Here is a 19,237-nt window from a genome sequence, read left to right as displayed (position 1 = left end):
GCTTTTCCCTTATAAAATCCAGCAAGGCTTTTGCAGTTGCAAACCAAGAGTCTATTTACAAGTAAAAGCTGGATTTTTTAAGTCTTAAAACTTTCTACACTGTGTTTTTTTTCTTCTTTTCTCCACTAATTGCATTCTCTAGCAATCAAATGATCAACATACTGCAGGATGTCAAATTAGCTGCCAGGAACTTGCACATCATCTATCATTCAGGTTGGATTTTTCTTTTATCATGTTTTCAAGACTGAGTCATCAAGAGTTATCTCCAAATTAAGTTTTGTTTGACAGGGAATGAGCAACTTTTCCTTATTTTATATCTCGTATTGAGTGTTGTAGATCTTTGTGTTCTGATCTGTTAATCCCTTGCAGCTAGTTCAGAATACAGCAACCAGGCTTTTGAAAATGTGATTTTTATATACTTTTATATATTACCTTTTAAAGCAAACATCTATCCTAGTTTCTACGTTAGATTCCGTTTATCCATATGAGCTAAGATCAGCAGACAAACCCCATTTGTCTTTTCAAAAGTGAAGTCAAAGGGATGCTGAGCACTCCCAGTGTTGAAATGTGAATGTCACTCTATCTTTAAAATTGGAACAAAAAACTCTTTATTTTTTAAAGTATTTATTGCAAAAGTGTTACAAATTGATCCATTTCCTTTCCCACTTTTTCTGAACCAAAAGTAAATGTACTACATGGGTGCAGGCAAGAAAAAAATCAGCTTACAACCAACAAAACATCCACTTTGCCAGTGCAGAGTCACTATATGCTCTATCGTGCTGGGGCAAATGTAGGGCTCAAGTTTCCCCCAGTTGGCAGATGTGTTTCACATATTCACTTATTTATTTGCAATGCATGTTTGGAAAAAAAAATGCCACTGCAGCTTGCTCTCCAACAGATTGAGTCTTAAACCTATTCACAGTAAAAAGATTTCCAGGACCATCTATCAGTCTACATGATGCTATCTGTGTGACTCTCCCAGATAATGACTTGTGGAATGGTCAAGCTGGGCCTACAAATGGAAAGAATTTTTGTGTGGGGCCAGTCTCACAGGCTTGAGATCTCACCTGCTGGGAACATACAAGGCTTATTAAGGGAAGATCTATATGATTATCATTTTGAAAACAGAGCTTGGGACAGAGAAACGCAGATCTAATGGTTACACCTCAGTGAAACACTGTATGGACAAGCGTCAAGGTTAGGGTCAAGGTTCAGGGATAAGTGTATTAAAGTACATTGGCTTTTAAACAGTTTGCAGTGTTAGTATTATTGCACAGAATCATATTATCTTTGTTTTATTTTTGGTTATTGTGTGAAATGTGTGATATCAGAACATATAGCATCAATATACAGTATGCGTGTTTATCTTAATAGTATTCTGGAGACTGACAGTCAGGTGAATGGGTATAGAGATTAACAACCACATGCAGTCTACATATCTGTGAAAATAGAGCTTGATGCTCCCTGTCAAATGTTCTCTATGAAACCTGATGGTCAAGACTCACTTGTTTGTTTAAACTTAGCTTTTGAGACTGAAAATTAGGTATTTATAGATAACACATGCATGCAATTCCACAGTGAAGAATAGTTCATATTTCCATGAGGGATACAGATAAAAAAGCAGAACTTCTCATTAGTGCTGCTTTTATCTCTGTTGCAAATGTCTTTTCTCTGCTTTGAAAATGAAGACTTTAACAGCATGATGTGTTACATTTGGGAAATGTTTCTTCGAGTTAAAGTTTGGAACACTGTAGAGGATAATAGCACAAATACTCCTTATTTGAAATTGATTGAATTAAGGCCTTGATACACTGGTGGCTTGATGAATAAACAGAAAAATGGGAAATAATTGCATGCGAATATTTGGCATCAAAACTTCATACCAACAGCGATGCAATTTTGCGACAGTTTTTCAATAGGTTTGAATATTCGCGCAAGCTCATCTACCACGTCGGTGGGACAGTTTGAGGTCCTTCTAGGGAAGCTGCTGAAGCGAGAGAGTGAGTGTCGGAAGATGCGGTGTGAGCAGACGAGAGAGTGATCGGAACAGAGGAGAGTTAACATTTAGCGGTAAAGATATCAAGTGACTATACAGTAGCTAGAGTCTTCGTTTTGAGCACAAATAAATGCTGCAGCTCCTCAAGACCAAAAGAGGTGTCCTGTCTTGTTTCCCCGCTACTGTAAGCTTTTTAAATCGAGTTTCCTTTTATCGAAATACTCTGAGTGAATTTAATTTCCTCTGGTAAGCAGTTACGCAGTGTAGCATATGTCTATGGCTTTTATTGCAAAAGGTAAGAACGGTGTCTCTGGTAAATGCGGCCTTCGTCAAGGTTGAAAGTAGTAATACTGTTTGCCGTCCATACAGCCTCCTGTTGTTGTATTACTGTATGATCCTCATAGGTAAACAATACAATGTGGTTGATGTCTTTATTCGCGGTGCGACAGCTCAGAAAAATCAACCTTGTTCCGGAAAAAAAATTACGGTGCTTTATCGCCGCATAATATTCGTGTTCTGTGTGAAAGTACTCATGACAAAAACAACAGTTTGAAAAATATATATTGATAACAAAACATCTCCAGTGTGTAAAGGCCTTTACCCTATGGCTAGAAGTGCGTCCTTGGGGATTTTTAAATCCGTTATCCTCGAAAAACATAAACTGCATTGATATTTCAACAAAGGGATCAAATTGTAGAGTTACTGAGGACTTTGTTTAAATTTTGGGCAATAAAAAGAGACTGGAATGTGCTTAATCAATTTAAAATATATGCTAAAACATACAGCACTGCATCTTGCTCAAGTCAATGTAGGCGTCAAGGCCATCTGTGTAACACGTGTCAACATCATCCAACACAGCTACTGATAACACACTCTGATTTAGTCAGAATTGCACCCAGGATCCCAAAAGACTTGTTAACAACCTTTCAGTCAGGTGAAAATCTTCACCAACAAGTGAGTGGTCCAGCTATCCAAGCTGATGGAGCAGCACCAACTACTCCAGATGATACAATTGCTGACTTTGGCCCCATCAATATGCTGGCAATTGCCATGTTGGCACTGTTGTTTCTGTGGGTCTTTATGCCAGTGGGGCAGCAGGTGTCACACCTGGCTGTGGCCTGGTGGATTATTAGCCCATTTTCCATGGGCTGTCCACATGCAAAGAGGAGAAAAATCAAATGTTTTACCTTTTCTATTTAGTAGGGCCAGTGTCGCTGCTAACACCCACTGTTGATGGTTGAAGGGAGGGTGTAGGCAATGCTCGATGGTGTTTTTTGCCTCCAACGGCGCCTTCCAGGCAGCTAACCCTAACCTTAACCCTAAACATAACCATTGCCACGCTGCCTGGGAGGAGACGTTGGGGGCAAAAAACACCAAAGACCGTAGGCAACCATGTGTTTCCTCCAAAACAAATGGATTCACCAGCTGATTATTTTCTGTTGTCAGCAAGCAGGTGTAGCCTAGACAGCGTATTATTTGCTCAAGTTAACGCTAGCCACAGGTCCTGTCCCCATTTGTGTAGATGATCAGACCAACCGGCAGGAGCAACTAGCGCAGTGACAAGTAGGGTTGGGTACCGAACTCTGTACTTTTTTGGACAGCGACCGTATTACATCGGTACTACCGAGGACCGATTCACGTTAAGTCAAACGGTGCTACATTTTGGTACCTGAGAGCGCTAAATGGAGCCGTTTTTATTTTGTGTGGAGTGTATAATGTTCTAAATAACAAAATGTTCTAAGCAAATAAGATGGGAATACCGGTATCGGTATGGGATACCGATTCCAGTATTCCCATCTTGATCAACCTTGAATGTTGAATATTATGCTTTTATTTTTGCTCATATTGTATCCAAAAGAAATTGACCAAATTTATCTTTGGAATCTTATAGAATTGGCGAAGAAGTAATGGAACACTTCTTCTGCTTGAAACGAATGGGCTTGTGAGTTCAAATTTCAAGGTGTTGTTTTTCTCACACCATGTTCTCACTGCAGTCCATACACTGGCGATGTCAAAATAGACAGAAAGTGTTCTGCCTCTGCACAGTCTGTGAGGGCTGTGCTGGCTGAAATCAAAACAAACACAAACACAATTGTTGCCATGGCCAGCAGTCAGGAAAGTGCATCAGCATCTGTCGAGGAAGGCTGTTATTTGTTTTCCTCAACTTTTCTGGTTTTCCTTTCCCTAGGACAACTCTTCACCTGCTCAGAGGAAGACATAACAGACAAAATGCCTGTGACCCCTATAGTGCTGTTGAATGTTTATCCCTGCCCTGTGTCCATCAGCTGTCCAGTCTGTCTGGATGAACATGGTTAACAAGCACCTGTGTGATACTTCTCACCTCATCAACAAGGAGAGAGAAATTGTAGAAAGTAAGGGCAGAAAGAAACCGGCTAGCTAGCTAGCTAGCACAGACTCTCTGGGAGATCTCAGTTGTACTGGATATGGCTTGCTCTCAGTAAGCAGCCTGGGATATTGACTATCCTTGCTTGGGTATTCATCTGTGATTATTAATTATTTTTTTCTTTCTTTTTTTAAATTGATTGAAATGCAAGCACACAAGGGTCTAACCCAGTAATAGTGCCAGCTTGAACTTTGATGCTCATACATAAGTCAGTCAGTGAACTTTTCAGTTCTTGTCTTCCCCAGCAAGGATTGCAAATAAGCTTGTTACTCCTTCGGCTAGCGTGCGGGGTTAGGAATATTTTTCTTTCACAGCAAACCGTGCTCTATAATGATTTGAGTGGCGAGATGGTGTTTAGTGTGATTAAAGTATAATGGAGAACAAGCTGGTTTGAGACAACTTTTCTCCCTGCCTTATTTTACTAATCTAATAATTTTTTGAGTCGATAAAGAGATTGATCCAAATGCCCCGGATCATTTTACTATGCATCACGTCTGCAGGAACGCTTGATCCAGTATCATGTATATCATGTTTCCTCTTCAGAATAATAAAATCTTGTGCCCATTATTCTACGCAGACGTCCCAAAGACAGTAAATGATGTACTGATGTTGAGCTAGTCAGAGATGGAAACCATTCAATTCATTAGTTTCTACGCTGAATGTTTGCTTTCATAGCTTTTTCACTAATTTGCTTTACTGTATGCTCATCCAGCTCCTCAGTCTGCGCTCCTTTCTTCTTGACAGGTTCAGGTTGTGTTCCCATTTTCATTTGTTCCTTAAGGTATGCAAGAAACAAATTACAAGGTAGTGCTGTTGCAAATGTGCACCTTGTTTTTCATTAGTATGGCTAGACTAATACAGGGTTTACTGACCTGGGAACAGCAGGTGTACTCCACCGCGCTAGCACCGTCGAGCGGCAGCACTTCATTAGTCGAAGCAATTACTTTTGGGCAGTTGAGGTTTCACCTAGGTTCGATGAGTGTGAGGGTGTGTAACTAATTGAGAGTATGGACCTACACCTCATGAACAAGTCACAGTAACCCTTCACTGATTGTGAGGGAAAAAAGTTTTCTCTTGAAGTTTGTAAGAGCATGGAGAGAGTTTTATCACAATCATGAAACAAAGTGACATACTTTTAGAGTTATTGATTGGCACACTGTACTGTTATTTCAAGATCTGGCTGGTATTTTCAAATCTTGTTCAGTAATTTTGAATTGGTATTTCAAAACGTATCTTCACATGGAATGCTAATAAGATGTATTTTTTAAAGGGAATAATGAATTGCAGAACTTTATGGCCCTTTTTAGCTTTGGTCTGAAAGAGAAAAAAGAAGTTGTTTTTACTAATGAATAACATACTAATGAACTCAGAAATATCCAGTGTGAGGCATCCCTGTTTTTTCCCTGTCTAAACACTCATCTGCATAATTATGTCCTCACTGTGCAGCTTTGGTATTATTCTTTATCACCTAACATAATAAACTCTTAGCCCCCTTGTTACCAAATTATATAGTTGCTATAAAACCCAACAGTCACTGCACTTAGCTGCTCCCCCACATGTGACACATTCAGTTTATCATCATCAACAACACCATCAACATCTTCAGCTCGGATCTGTCTCATAGTAAATAAATACACTTCCCATGATCCCATCAGGTCTTTGAACCTCTTCAACTGACGCTTCACTTATATAAAAGAAAAAGGACTAATTAGCTCATGAATAAGTTGTACTAAGTCAACAGGTGACTAGTGAACTAGAAGTTTAATGTAAGAGACCCTGGGAGACAAACTTAAACTTACCATGAATGCAAAAACAAGGCCAGCGAAATGTAGAGCAATGCTCCTGTTCACCCTCCTCGTCTCATCAGGTGACTCAGACAAGACTACAAGAAGCAGACATATGTGCTCTGCTACAGGGCTAAGCTTAAGGGAACATGCTGTGCAATGCACACCACCTGTGTGCTTCTTGGCTGTGGTATTACTATGGCGACGACTCAGCAGAGGTCATTTGCATACTTTATGACTCTAGGGTAAAAGAGGGTAGCGACATGAGAGGTAGGCAGGGTGTGTATGTGTGTGTGAAGGAGAGAGAGAGAGAGAGGAAAAGAGATGATAAAAGTGTGGCTTTTTGCGTAACTCATGAGAGCCGGCAGTTAAAACTGGTCAAATTCATTTTTAGTCCCTAAGATGTGCTGATGGGTGAGAACCAAACTGCTTGGAGGTAGGTTGTTTTTGACAGTTTGTTTTCTCTAACAGGACACATGTTTTGTATTGAAACCTCCTGTGATGCTGCCTCGCTTCTGTTGTTGTTGTTATCGGAGCTTGCTCTCTACTCCTGAGGCTAGCTCAGGCTCAGGCCTGGGTCTCTATGCACTTGTCTCTGTTTTCCTCCGTCTGTCTTGTCAGTAGTGGATCAAATATAGTGCCGTGAGAACTGCTTATCTTATTTGAAGTTAAACTGGCCTCCAGGCCGTCTGCTTTTAAAATAGAAATAAAGAAGGTAAGACGGAATTAAATGATTTCAATAACAGGAGAACACTAAGTTCCCAATTGTTAGCGTTTTGTTATAGTTGACTACATATCATGAATTTTGTACATGCTCATATTCTACCAGCTTGTTTGCTGAGTCACAAGAGGAAGGCTGGTGAACTTTAGCCCTTATGCTAATGATTTACCCTGAGCCTAGACTGATGTAAAAAGTTGTAAAGAGGTAGTACCACCTTTGTAACGTATACTGTGTGTGCAAGATAATTTCTTCTTGAATGACATGTCTTAATGATTCATTAAGTGCTAACATGTATCCTATAATTTTTTTTATTCATCATTTTCATTTGTTTCTAATGAATGAGTAATTGGCTGCTTAAAGTGATTGACAGGTTGCCACATGAAGCACAGTTACCAGAGCTTAGGTATATTACTTCTCTTAAAACTAATTACCTGTAATGACTGACTTAATATCAGCAATATCATTTTGGCAGACTCCAATATCACAGCTTAAAGTCTCAGTGATTAAAGGGATTTGGTGCAAAAAGGTTGAATTAGTGACAGAAGTACAAACACTTATTTCTATTGTAACAAGCTACGTTTTAGCAATGCTAATTCTAGATACTGGTTGCCACTCCCTGAATTTAACCACAGTTATGTTTTTTTGGTTTGTGCTTCAATACAGTATGTGGCATACACATACTTTATGTACTTACAGTATGTCTTTCACTCAAGGTAAACAAAACAATACATTTTTTTTTAAAGGGCTGTTAAAAGAAAGTGTTTAGGAAGTGAATATCAAACCAGCTGCTATCAACCAACCTGATTAGTCTACTCATTAAAGTTCAATTCAATTTTATTTATAGTATCAAATCATAACAAGAGTTATCTCGAGACACTTAACAGATAGAGTAGGTCTAGACCACACTCTATAATTTATAAAGTCCCAACAATTCTAGTAATTCCCCCAAGAGCATGCATTTAGTGCTAGTAGCTGTGATATATTTAATAAGGAAGAAATTAAACAGTTTTGAAGGAAAACAGCACACTCACTTTTCACTCATGCTCTGAAAAAAACATGGATAAAGATCCTTCATTGAATAATTAATTTGTTATTCTTAAAACTAACACCAAGTGTCAGGGATTGTAACACCAGTGTGCAGCAGCATATTCCCCACATTGTTCTCTTAAAGCTATAGTGCGCAACAATTTTATATTAATGAACGTCCGTTACATTCAAGCCATTGCCAAATGAGTTGATACAAAGCTAATTAAGCCTATCGGCTCCACAAAACTCTCATATATTTCTCAGTATGGCTATGTTTACAAAATGGTGCCGTCTGGTGACTTTCACGCGCAGAAGCTTGAGTGATGCGTTATACGTCACCACTGAGAAAGGACAACAGCAACGTTCAGCTTTGGAGACGAAGAGGACATAACAATTACAAGATAATTACCTCTTCTGAAGAATCCATCGTGTTTTTTAAACCTCCGTTTCCTCCTTGAGCTAGTAGCAACTGCACAGAGAAGGGGTGGGGGTGGTGCGCGATCACCGAAGGCTTGCATCATGTGAATGCACCGACAGTGTTGTTGTCAATGCTTAGGTCTATGTCTCAGTGTAGCAAGTAAATAAATAGGTGTGAAATATATATTTTTTTTCACTATGCACAACACATACTGCTTTTAATGTGCGTTTGTTTATTTATTGATGTGGACACTGATGAGTTTAAAATGTGCAATATATCTTAATATAAATATTTAAGTTGGGCACAATTGAGAGAAATACTACGCCACAATCTCTAATTATTATAAGCTCTCAATATGCTCTCCCATGAGGAAGTTCAGCATAAAAGCAAAGGTCTGGAGGGGCTTTTTAGTTACGTCTGATGTCAGATCATTAATTCATAATAATAGTTCATCATATTTAATATTGTGTAAGCAGACTGGCCATTCTGCCATTTTAAAAGCTTGCATTGCTGCTGTGTAAGCCTGTGGATAGTGGGGACAAGGCTGAGATATGAGATGAACTTCCCCCAAAATAAAGTACTGTATTCCAGAAGGACTTCACACTATATTGCTAAGAATTCAGTGTCAGGGTCTAAAAGGAGACCAAGAGTCATCTGTGGGTCAGTAAACTCTTCCCTGTCATCTTGGCAGAGCTGGCACAGGGCCAGGGAAGAGAGGAGCCCCAGAGAGAACAAGGTGCTGATAGACAATATAAGTAAGGTTTAGTATCGCACCTAAAGTCATGTAGAGCTGCAAAGGAGATTATTGCATCACTGGCTGTTGATAGTGCAGATTAGGGCTGGGTGATATGGCAAAAATGTGATCACGATATATTTTTCCATTTCGATCAGTATTTATCACAATATATATTTTTTGTTGATACTGCCCGTTCGAAGTGCATCCTGACTGAAGACGGAAGAAACCAGAGGTTTAATCACACTTTAGAATATGGTTTATTAACATATAAAATAAAAAATAAAACATTCCTTTACAATATTCAGCACAATGTTTTTGTTGAGGACTCACATTCACATTTATGAGATTTCCCACTGGTCAACAGAGCAATGGGACACCATGTGTCACCATCATTGCAACTGGCCCATCTCCAATACAAATGTCATGATATGACATTGTATTGTGCCAAACAGGTAGAGTTACATCACCATTCTTGAACTGGAGACATCAATACTGGAGAAATGTGCAGCTTGAGTATCCAGGGCCATTGGGTCTGTGATTCTCATACTCTCAATGCAATAAACTGTGTACTTAGCCACATCTTTTTTTTTTAAGATATTTCTTTGGGCTTTTTATGGCCTTTAATCTACAGGATAGCTTGAAGACAGGAAAGGGGAGAGAGAGGAGCGACGACATGCAGCAAAGGGCCACGGGTCGGATTCGAACCCGGGCCACTGCCAAGGCCTCAGCCTACGTGGGGCGCACACTCTACTGGGTGAGCTAGAGGTCGCCCCAGCCACGTTCTTTTTAAGAATCGATGGAGAGAGAAGTGGATTTAAACGTTTCTATAGACGTTTAGATATTTGATTTAGCCATGAAACTGGGTCACTTTTAGAATCGATTGTAACCGCCTTGAATTTATTCATATAGCCTTCCTATATCAATCAAAAATATTTTCATTATATCTTTGTATTTGCCATTTTTTATACTCTGTTTACTATATTTATATAATTTATGTTGATATTAAAAGTGAACTGACAGTAGGCTATAGTGAGCTGCTGTGCAATAGTTTTCATACGTTTGGATAGCTACAGAAAGCAGTTTTTTTAAATCCATTTTTATCATTGAACGATGTTGTAGACATTGTTTTTCTCTTTGGTTTTTTTTTTTGCAATTTTCTAATTTAAACCAACTAAAGGTATCAGTTCTAAGGCTTGTTTGCATGCTGTTATACTCTATAATTCAAGCCATTAAATCACCAGCATGATCACGCCAGTGTAAAAAACCTCAAAAAAAAAAACAAGTGCTCATTTGTAAAACAATAACTTCATCATAATGTTTTACCTGTAATTGAAACAAATACCATAAGTATCTCCTTGACCCTACTTTCTCACAGAGTACAGTATGACTTCCTGGTGTTGTGTGGTTGTACAGCAGTGTGTGGTAGAGAATAGATGGAGAAAAAAGACATTAAATGAAGGAGCACAGGGACCGTTATACACTTCAGAAGGCTATAGCGACCCCCTTGTAACTGATGTCTCAGACACACACTGCCGTCCTCTGCTCTCATGCTGTATATGACAAATATCTGTGTAGTCTTTCGATCATCCTAGGGGCTGAAATAATGCACTTTGCTGCTCCTGGTCCCCAAACGCCAGGCATGCATCAGCACTTATATCCTCCACAATACTTTGCTTTCCTTTTTTTGTATCACTACATTCTCTCCCTTTCTCCCTTCCTTGCTCCTATTTTGGGGCTTTCTTTGGAACTAATGATAGTGTGAAAAGCTGATGCCAGCGCCTGATGGCCACACTCTTGTGAAAAACAAGTCCAAGAAGTGGCGAAATGAACCTACTTCAATTATTCTTTGTGCTCCTAGTCGTAGATTAAAATGATGATCTGGAAAGCACTCTTCACAGTGTATGGTTTTTGTTCTCTGGAGTATTGTATTCATTGTTATGTTGTAATACTGCGGCTGCAATTCAAATTCCAATCATACCCTCTCTTGTTACTTGTTATCTGTTCTTTAGATGTGGAATTGAAAAAGTGTTCACACACACACACACACATCTCACACACACATCTCACACACAGACACATCTCTTTTCTCAGATACCAACACAACTCATGCACACACATTTTTGACGTATGGGGTGAGTATATCCTTAGAGATGTTGTTTACCCTTCATGCTTGACGTGATTTCAGAGTGGAGGTGGTACCAAGCAGTCCGTTTCTTATGCATTACATGTTTCAAAAGACAAGGCTTGAAAGCTGTGCAAAGCAATGCAGCACATACTCAATTATACAAGCATTTGATGGAGTTGAGTGTTCATGCATTTACTAGTGTATAGTACACTACAAGAAAAACTACTGTGGAGGTGGTGTATTGACAGTACATTCAACCTACAGCCATCTCTGATAAATATCAAAACGTGGAATTTGATATCTTAACAACATATTTGATGAACAGTACAAATTAGCATTGCCAATAAAAAAAATGTATTCAGCAAAGTCTATGCTTCAGCAGTATTGAATTGCCTTGAGCGTCCATTAGAGCGCTTATTTTGCCATTTGTAGGTGAGGTAGCCTCAACTTTCCCATGACAGTAAATAAAACATCCATGAAGTAGCAGTAAATAATGTAAACACACAGAGGGAAGATGGAACTTGTACACAAAGAGGAAATGGAGCGTTAAAAGGTAGCACATTTGTCAGGACTACCCTTGGGCTAAAAAGCCCATCCCTATCTGACCCCCCTAGTACACATCCTCTAATCTTAAAAGTCTCCACAGAGCATCAGCTGAAGTGCTCTGCAACATGAAACACAGTTAGCTAACACACCTAGGTCATTAAATAATAACAATTAATAACTATTCTTTGAATGTTTTTAAGAATGAAAAGCCCTCCTTGCATTTATAATTGTTTATACTCAAACTTGTACTCCTACACATGCTCTCACATGTAACTTTCACTCCACAACAAGCAATGACATATATCTATCTATCTATCTATCTATCTATCTATCTCAATATCAAGATTCATACAAGACAGTATTAACATACATTAAATAACATATTTTAAGTTAATGATATAATATAGCAAATGAAGTATTTGTTTGCAAGTGGTAGCAATTGATATATCCTGAACTACTGTATGTTATGTGTTACCGTACCATATATTAATTTTTCCATATATATGCTTAAAAAAAATCCGTCAAGTCCTCCCTTATATTCAAATGTATCGTTTGATATATTACAAATTTATATTTGCATATAGTGTATTATATTCAGTGATGTCAAACTGTTTGTGTTACAATGGAGTAGACCCAACTACCCCCAACTATCTGTACTAATTTAACAAAATTTAACATTTTATCAATTACTACCACTTTTTTTTTTTTAAATGCACTTACATTACGTTATATACAGTAGATTATTTGGCTTTGAGTTAAATACATGGACTTAACAGAGAATACATCACATGCATGTATGGATGGTCCTAACCATGGATAAAACCATTATTTACAGATATTTTTACTGGCACGCATTTTAAATGGCAACTGTAAATTGGTATAACTCTTAATTGGATAATTGGGCTTAAAAGCAACTAACATTGTTGTAGTAATAAAAGGGACCTCCCGGCGGGCCATTGAATGAACTGTAGTCGAAGCAGAGACTGTCAGTTGTGGAGGTTTAAATAAAGGTCATACTTGATCTTGATGTAGCAGTTTAAAAATGCCACGGCAGATCTATTTGTTTATTATCTGTGTAATCAGTGTTCAGTGGCTTGTAAAACCTGCAGTAAAATATTTAACAGCAGTCTTTTGTTCATATGAAAAGTGAGGCAGTTGTCCATGACGTTTTTGTCTTATTTTGCTCTGGTCACCAAAAAAAGACTAATTGACAGAATTTGTAGCACAGTGGTGTGTAATGAGACACAGTTTATATAGCCTCATCCCCCTTTGGGAGGAAAAGAGATTTTGGTTTTGACCTAATAGTTTTATAGGCAGTACATTACTAAAAACAACCACATGGTCTTTAATAAAGATTCTTATACTGTAGATGCAAATTGCACAACCTCCACGTGAGACATTGCCCCGTCCTGAGATTTGCTGAGTGTAGGTGATAATTCTTCGAACAGGTGCTGCACCATAAGCCCCAAGGCCTAGGGAAGTGAATGATTAGTGGCACACCCCCAAGATGCATTGCTCCTCTGTATTAAAACCAAACTCTGCCTTTTATTCCCTCCAGGGTTTATTAAGTGGGCCAGTTGCCATAGCGACGCTTTGGCAGGATATTGCCAGGATAAGCCGTAATGGGTCTCCTGACGCAGTTCACTCTGCTCCTGTGGAAGAACTTCATTCTCCGGAAGAGACAAAAGGTACACTTCTGCTCCCCAACCCCCCTTTACAAATCAACATATACCTGCTAAAGTTGGTCAGCAATGGAGGGAAAGTGGGGATTTGGTCCCAGGCTTGTGTTATCAAGGGCAACTAAGTTATTCAGGAGAGGGGAAGGTAATAGGAGGGATTTACTGTGAAAATTCTCCTATAGAAGTAAGCCGCCTTCAACTCTCCCACTAGAGAACAAGAACAATCTTACCTTAATGACGACCAATTCAAAGTGTCACCTTTAATTTTGGAGATCTATCTCTTGTGCACATTATGTCACATTGCCTGTGTTTTAGTTCTAACAAAGCCAGTTTTTGGCCTAATAGAACGGGATGGAGAGTGACAAATGTTAAATGCTTTGTTTGAAGGGCAAACACTCTTTTAGGCTCTTCTTATAAACTCACTGTTGCAATGCGTTCCAAAGGTATAGTGTCATTGCAGTTTACAAAAATGTTACCAGCAATTAAAGGTTATTAATATTTGCAAAACTGCAAAATTAAAAAAACTCCAACTGAGATTCCATCTGCTGTCACTCCTTGCATACCAACACACACTTTAACTTTTTACAGTGTGCTTATAGTATCTCTGCCACTCCACTTCAGCTACAATTGTACCTGCTTTCATTGTTCACCGTTCAACTGCTTTAGAGCAAACGATTAACAGTTCAAGATATTTTCTTAAAGTATTTGCAGTGTTTGCACCTGTGATTTTCAGCGTAAGCAAGTAGGGCTGGGACGGTATGGATTTTTTCTTACCGCGGTTGAAAAGCAAGAAATTCCCATGGTATACCGCAACCCTCTTACGAGAGTAGCATAAGTTAGAGCGAGACTGGCAGGGTGACTTAAGTGAGTGACGTCAGTGCCCGTGTGGTCGCGCAAGGAGAGTGAGCAGTAACGGAGAGTAACGTATGAGTGCCGCTGTGAGGAAAAGAGAGAGGAAAAAGAGATAGCAAAGTTGATGTAAAGTGAGTTAAAAGTGAACAATAAAACAACAAGCTAGAGCTTCTCAAGACACGGTGGCTTTATCTAGTGTCAATACTGCCGGTAAAGTGAATGGCATTACCCCCGAACCGTCCCCGCCCTATAAAAGCAAGCGCATTTATATCGTCTTCAGATAGCCTTTTCTAGTTTCTACTATGGTCTCATCTCTGGATTATGTGAAACTCTTTTGATTTGTGTACACTAAACAAGGAGATAGACAAAATTGTTTAGCCTAACTAAATACAAATGCTGGCTGAATATCAAAGATTTACAGGTAAATCTCCAAACTATGTCAATTTAAATCTAGATTTTTGAACATAAATATTGGCATTGCCTTTATCCGAATGCAAGCCTGTGCAAAGCTCATGATATAATTAACCTTGCTGTTGAGGCATTGTCCCTTTGCCCTGGCCCGTTCCCTTAACCCAAGTCGTTACTTTCTCATTCTTGTAACAGACACTAGCCTACACATGATCAGCCAGTGATATATGGTGGATTTTATTGCCTCAGATGTCTCCCACACTGGCCAAGAGGTCACATGCTGCAGGAAGATAACTGTTACAATGTGTCGCAACTGCATTTCAAGGGTCAGAGAACAAGTTGCCATGGAATCTAGTTAGCCTTATGAGTCATTTTGAAGCAGATATAGCTGTTACAAAGAGCTGCAGTGTGTTCTTTGATTTATACCCTTGCACTGATGATAGGAGTCACATCCACCCACTTGTTTTGTCAGGGGTTCGAGCACAGCGGTGTGCCTGTTGCCAGAGTAGAACAAAAGACATCTTCACAAAAAAATCTGCTTTCATCAAAGTTCATACTTTCTTGGAATAACTCAAGGCAAAGTCATTTGCAATTTTATAACTTTGTATCTGGGAAACATTCCCCTTGTTAATTTTATCAACGAGCAGAAAGAACAGGGTGGTATCCTTTTCTACCAGGGAGAAATATGCGCCTACTTTTCTCCTATAATATGTAAGGCGACAGTGGTGGTTTTGTGCGTGGAATGTAGGATATTTGGCCAATGTCAACGTGAAATATTGGTATTAGACAAAACCAGTGGGAGTTAGCAAGGACAATGGTGCTTCTGGAGGGCTTGTGGAGGTTAATGACCAATTATATGAATGCCTCACCAAGCATTTTAAGATTTTATAACGGGCATGAAACTGATTTTATGGTCCAGTATTTCACATAATTTCATAGGGGGAGATTATCTTTTCACAAAGACGCTGGTGTCCGATGGCAAATGCCTGGGGAGCCAGACATTGAGAAAGTCCCCATGATCTCTGTGTTCCCTCTCCATGCCTTTTCTTTGGAATACATTATGATAATTCACCCTCTCAGCAGAACTACATCCTCTCTGAAACGCAGACTGGTGGGAATTAAAAGACTGAATTTGAAAATTCTATCTTGTGAATATGTGATATTCTGCAGTTTTCTCATCTGTAATTCATTGATAACATTATAAACGGATTCACTATATTCCTATACCTAACTGAACTAAATAAAATGTGTTCAGCCCCCCCCCATACCTATTCTACTGCAGAAACCATACTTTAATATACTCTATAAGGTTACCATGGTGCCGGGCATTACAGGCAATATTTATTATTGTATTTTCGACACCTTTGCCTGCCCTCCAGTTTAATTATGAAGACACCAACCTCAGTATAGATGTCTTCTCTTATTATTTGTGCAAATGTGTGTCATCAGATACAATGTCTGAACAGGTTACCATAGCAGGAGCAGGGGATTGGTTGACTGGAGCTTTTCAGCTGATTTCTCTAAGCAGGTCACTCTAGCAGAGATGTTGAGAGGACTGAGTGTGCAGGCAGACCAGGTCAGCTGAGGTGAGCAGAGAGGGCTCAGTGGGTGAGTGCATGGCTGGGTGGGCGGGGTTGTTGAGCAGTGGTGTGTCTAGGGATGCGTAAAAACCTAGATGGCAGAAGGTGTGTGGTTGAAGAGTCAAAGGATGACCTGCAGCATTGTAATATCTAATTGGAAGTCATCTGCTGTTGGATATTACTTCCTGCTGAATTACAAAGTAAAATCTACCGTTGTACAAAAGTTACTTAGTAGTAAGTTGACTTATGTATAAAGAAACTGCACTACTTTGTTGTTTCCACATTGACCGCAACGGTATAAATCATCATGTAGGTGTGTTTGGAAAATGTGGAAGCTTGAAAGGCCAACTGAGGGAAAGAAATATGAGAAACAACCCAGTGGAGAAGGAAAGCCATCAATTTGTGCTTTGTTGGTTTCGCTCTTCATCCCTAAGGTTGAAATAAAAGCCAAGCATGTCAAATGGGGCACTACCTTCTGGCAGGTATTAAAGTAGTTGAATTAAAGCAAGGAAGTGGTTTGTACTCTTCATCCAGAAGAGGATTAAATCGTCGTGTCGAGGAGATGATAGAGAGCATGTGATAGCTTCAGCTTGAGGAGTCACAAGCAGAGGTTTCTTTATCAATCCAGGAAGTGCTTAGAGTAAAAGCAAGACTAACCGCAAAACAAAGGACTATGGAATGTGCAGCTACACTGTAAGCACAATCACATCAATACACAGCCTCATGAGGTCATTTTAGTCATTCATAAACAGTATAATTAATAGTCCAGGCACCTTTGCTTTGAGATTTTTTTGGGGGGCATTTTCAGCCTTTATTTTGATAGGACAGCAGAATACATGAAAGGGGAGAGAGGGGGGGGAATGACATGCAGCAAAGGGCCGCAGGTCGGAGTTGAACCCAGGCCCGCTGCGTCGAGAACTAAACCTCTATATATGGGCACCCGCTCTACCAACTGAGCTATCCGGGCGCCCATAAGTCACATTTTTAACTGCAAATGATGTGAGCCATAATTTTATATAATAACAAATTATGAAAATAAGACCACTTTATCCTTTGTGCAGGTGCGGCTGGTCGTTGAAGTGATATGGCCTCTGTTTCTCTTCTTCATACTGGTGTGGGTGCGGTCCACCAATGAGCCACTTTATAAAGGCCAATGTAAGTACAAGCCCAGCTGTAATGTTGAACTCTATTTCACAGAACAAGTAGCAGAACAACTCCTCAGGTTTAAATGGGGGTTTCAATAATAACGAGGAACTCAAAGCTTATGTATATTTCAAAAATCTTGAGGAAAATATAATGATCTAGAAAGAACAAAAAAAATACTTGCCCCTGTTGTGACATCACTGCATCTATACAGTATATCCAAACAACGATGTGTTAGCAATGCAGCTGAGTTCATGGATACTGTACGTATTCACCTGTATTCCTGTAGGCCACTACCCAAACAAAGCCATGCCATCGGCTGGCGTGCTGCCCTGGCTTCAAGGTATGATCTGTAACATCGACAATCCCTGTTTAAACTATTCAACACCGGGGGAGACACCAGGCCAAGTCAACAACTTCAACAACTCCATGTACGTACAGGGATGTGCCCTTCTCTGTCTTCTAAGACCAAGGTGTGGTGTGGACTCGAGTCACATGATTGGACTCGAGTCAGACTCAAGACACAAATTTGATGACTTTAGACTCTACTCAAGACTTGCAACTCGACTTGGACTTTAACACCAATGACTCGTGACTTCACTTGGACTTGAGTCTTTTGGCTTAAAAAGACTTGATACCGTTCCCCAAACTCAAAGATTAAAAAGTATGTTATTTAAAACAAGTTTTTTTTACAAATAAATTAATTTCCGTTCATTTCCTGAGTCAACTAATGCTAGTAATTCCCCAGCAAGACTATTCTTCATGAATGCATCATTTCCCAGATCCACTTTAACTAATCTGAAAGACTGCGGACCGGAGAGAATCATGAAGAAATTAAGTTATGTTGCTGAGTGCCAGTTGGAAATGTTGACACTAAAGATAATTTTTTTTGCGTATAAAGACTATGTGGTGGTCAACAAAAAAAAACCAGATTGCAATATGCAATACATGCGGGTCGAAAATTACTTATGGAGATGTAACTACTTCCAACTTTGACATTTGAAGCTGCACAAGGAACGGTAACATTCAGTCGAGGCTAAATCATTTCATTAACAGAGGCGCCATGTTGGCCAAGTGTTGTGGGTCCCCTCCCTAACTAGTATTTTCATGTTAACCTGAAACAAGATGACAAATCAGCTTTAAAAGTAAAAGGCTACGCACTGCAGTCTGCTAATGTTAAAACAGCGAAAATGTGGGGTGACCCTAAGTAACAGAAAAAACAACCTTGTGGAAAAGCGGTTAATGTGTTTGTTTTTGTTGTTTTATGCAAACTGTTATGTTCTCTCTCTCACACACATGCACACACAGATTATTTTTGATACTTTTGCATTTGTCTTTTTATTTCATTTAGACATAAAACACTGAAAGTGTAGTGTCAGTGTTATTAAGTTCAGTAGCACTTGATAAAACTTTTGGTGAATATTGCATTATGACTTGTTTAGGACTCGAAACACAAAGTTTAGGACTTTGGACTTGAGTTGGGACTTGTTTGTCTTAACTTGGGACTTCAGTGCAATGATTTGAGACTTACTTGTGACTTGCCAAACAGTGACTTGGTCCCACCTCTGTCTAAGACATTATACATTAGGATAAAACAGAATATTTTGGTTATAATTTCAGATTATATTTAAGACGACAGTTAATGATCTTTCTTATCTTTCTGGTAAACCAGAATTGCTGGGATGTTGATAGAGCTGCAAACCCTCCTGGTCAACAGATCTATTCTCAGCAAGGCACAGTTGCTGGCAGATGACCTCGACCAGTGGGATTCAGTCCTTTCACAGTCTAACCTTGGTAATGGTAAGAGAATTTGAATACA

At 39.3% G+C, this 19,237-nt stretch overlaps 1 protein-coding gene across 7 annotated transcripts in view; it reads left to right on the top strand.

The window, feature by feature from the left end:
- Nucleotides 1-19,237, top strand: part of LOC116039899 (phospholipid-transporting ATPase ABCA1-like) — a 204,571-nt gene that overhangs the window by 44,357 nt on the left and 140,977 nt on the right. For 4 of the 7 annotated variants that reach the window (XM_035994050.1, XM_035994048.1, XM_035994051.1 and 1 more), the window contains exons 1-5: nucleotides 6,445-6,620; nucleotides 13,315-13,444; nucleotides 17,337-17,430; nucleotides 17,708-17,849; nucleotides 19,091-19,218. In XM_035994050.1, the coding sequence (XP_035849943.1) occupies nucleotides 13,379-13,444; nucleotides 17,337-17,430; nucleotides 17,708-17,849; nucleotides 19,091-19,218 (430 nt within the window). In that variant the 5' untranslated portion in view covers nucleotides 6,445-6,620; nucleotides 13,315-13,378. Of the gene's footprint in view, nucleotides 1-6,444; nucleotides 6,621-13,314; nucleotides 13,445-17,336; nucleotides 17,431-17,707; nucleotides 17,850-19,090; nucleotides 19,219-19,237 lie in introns of those variants that run through there. The other 3 variants (XM_031285034.2, XM_031285035.2, XM_035994053.1) reach the window with 2 other exon arrangements.

Source organism: Sander lucioperca, chromosome 17 (genome assembly GCF_008315115.2).
Source record: "Sander lucioperca isolate FBNREF2018 chromosome 17, SLUC_FBN_1.2, whole genome shotgun sequence".
NCBI lineage: Eukaryota > Metazoa > Chordata > Actinopteri > Perciformes > Percidae > Sander > Sander lucioperca.
Note: the sequence above shows the minus strand (reverse complement) of the source record. Positions and strands in the feature narration are given on the sequence as shown.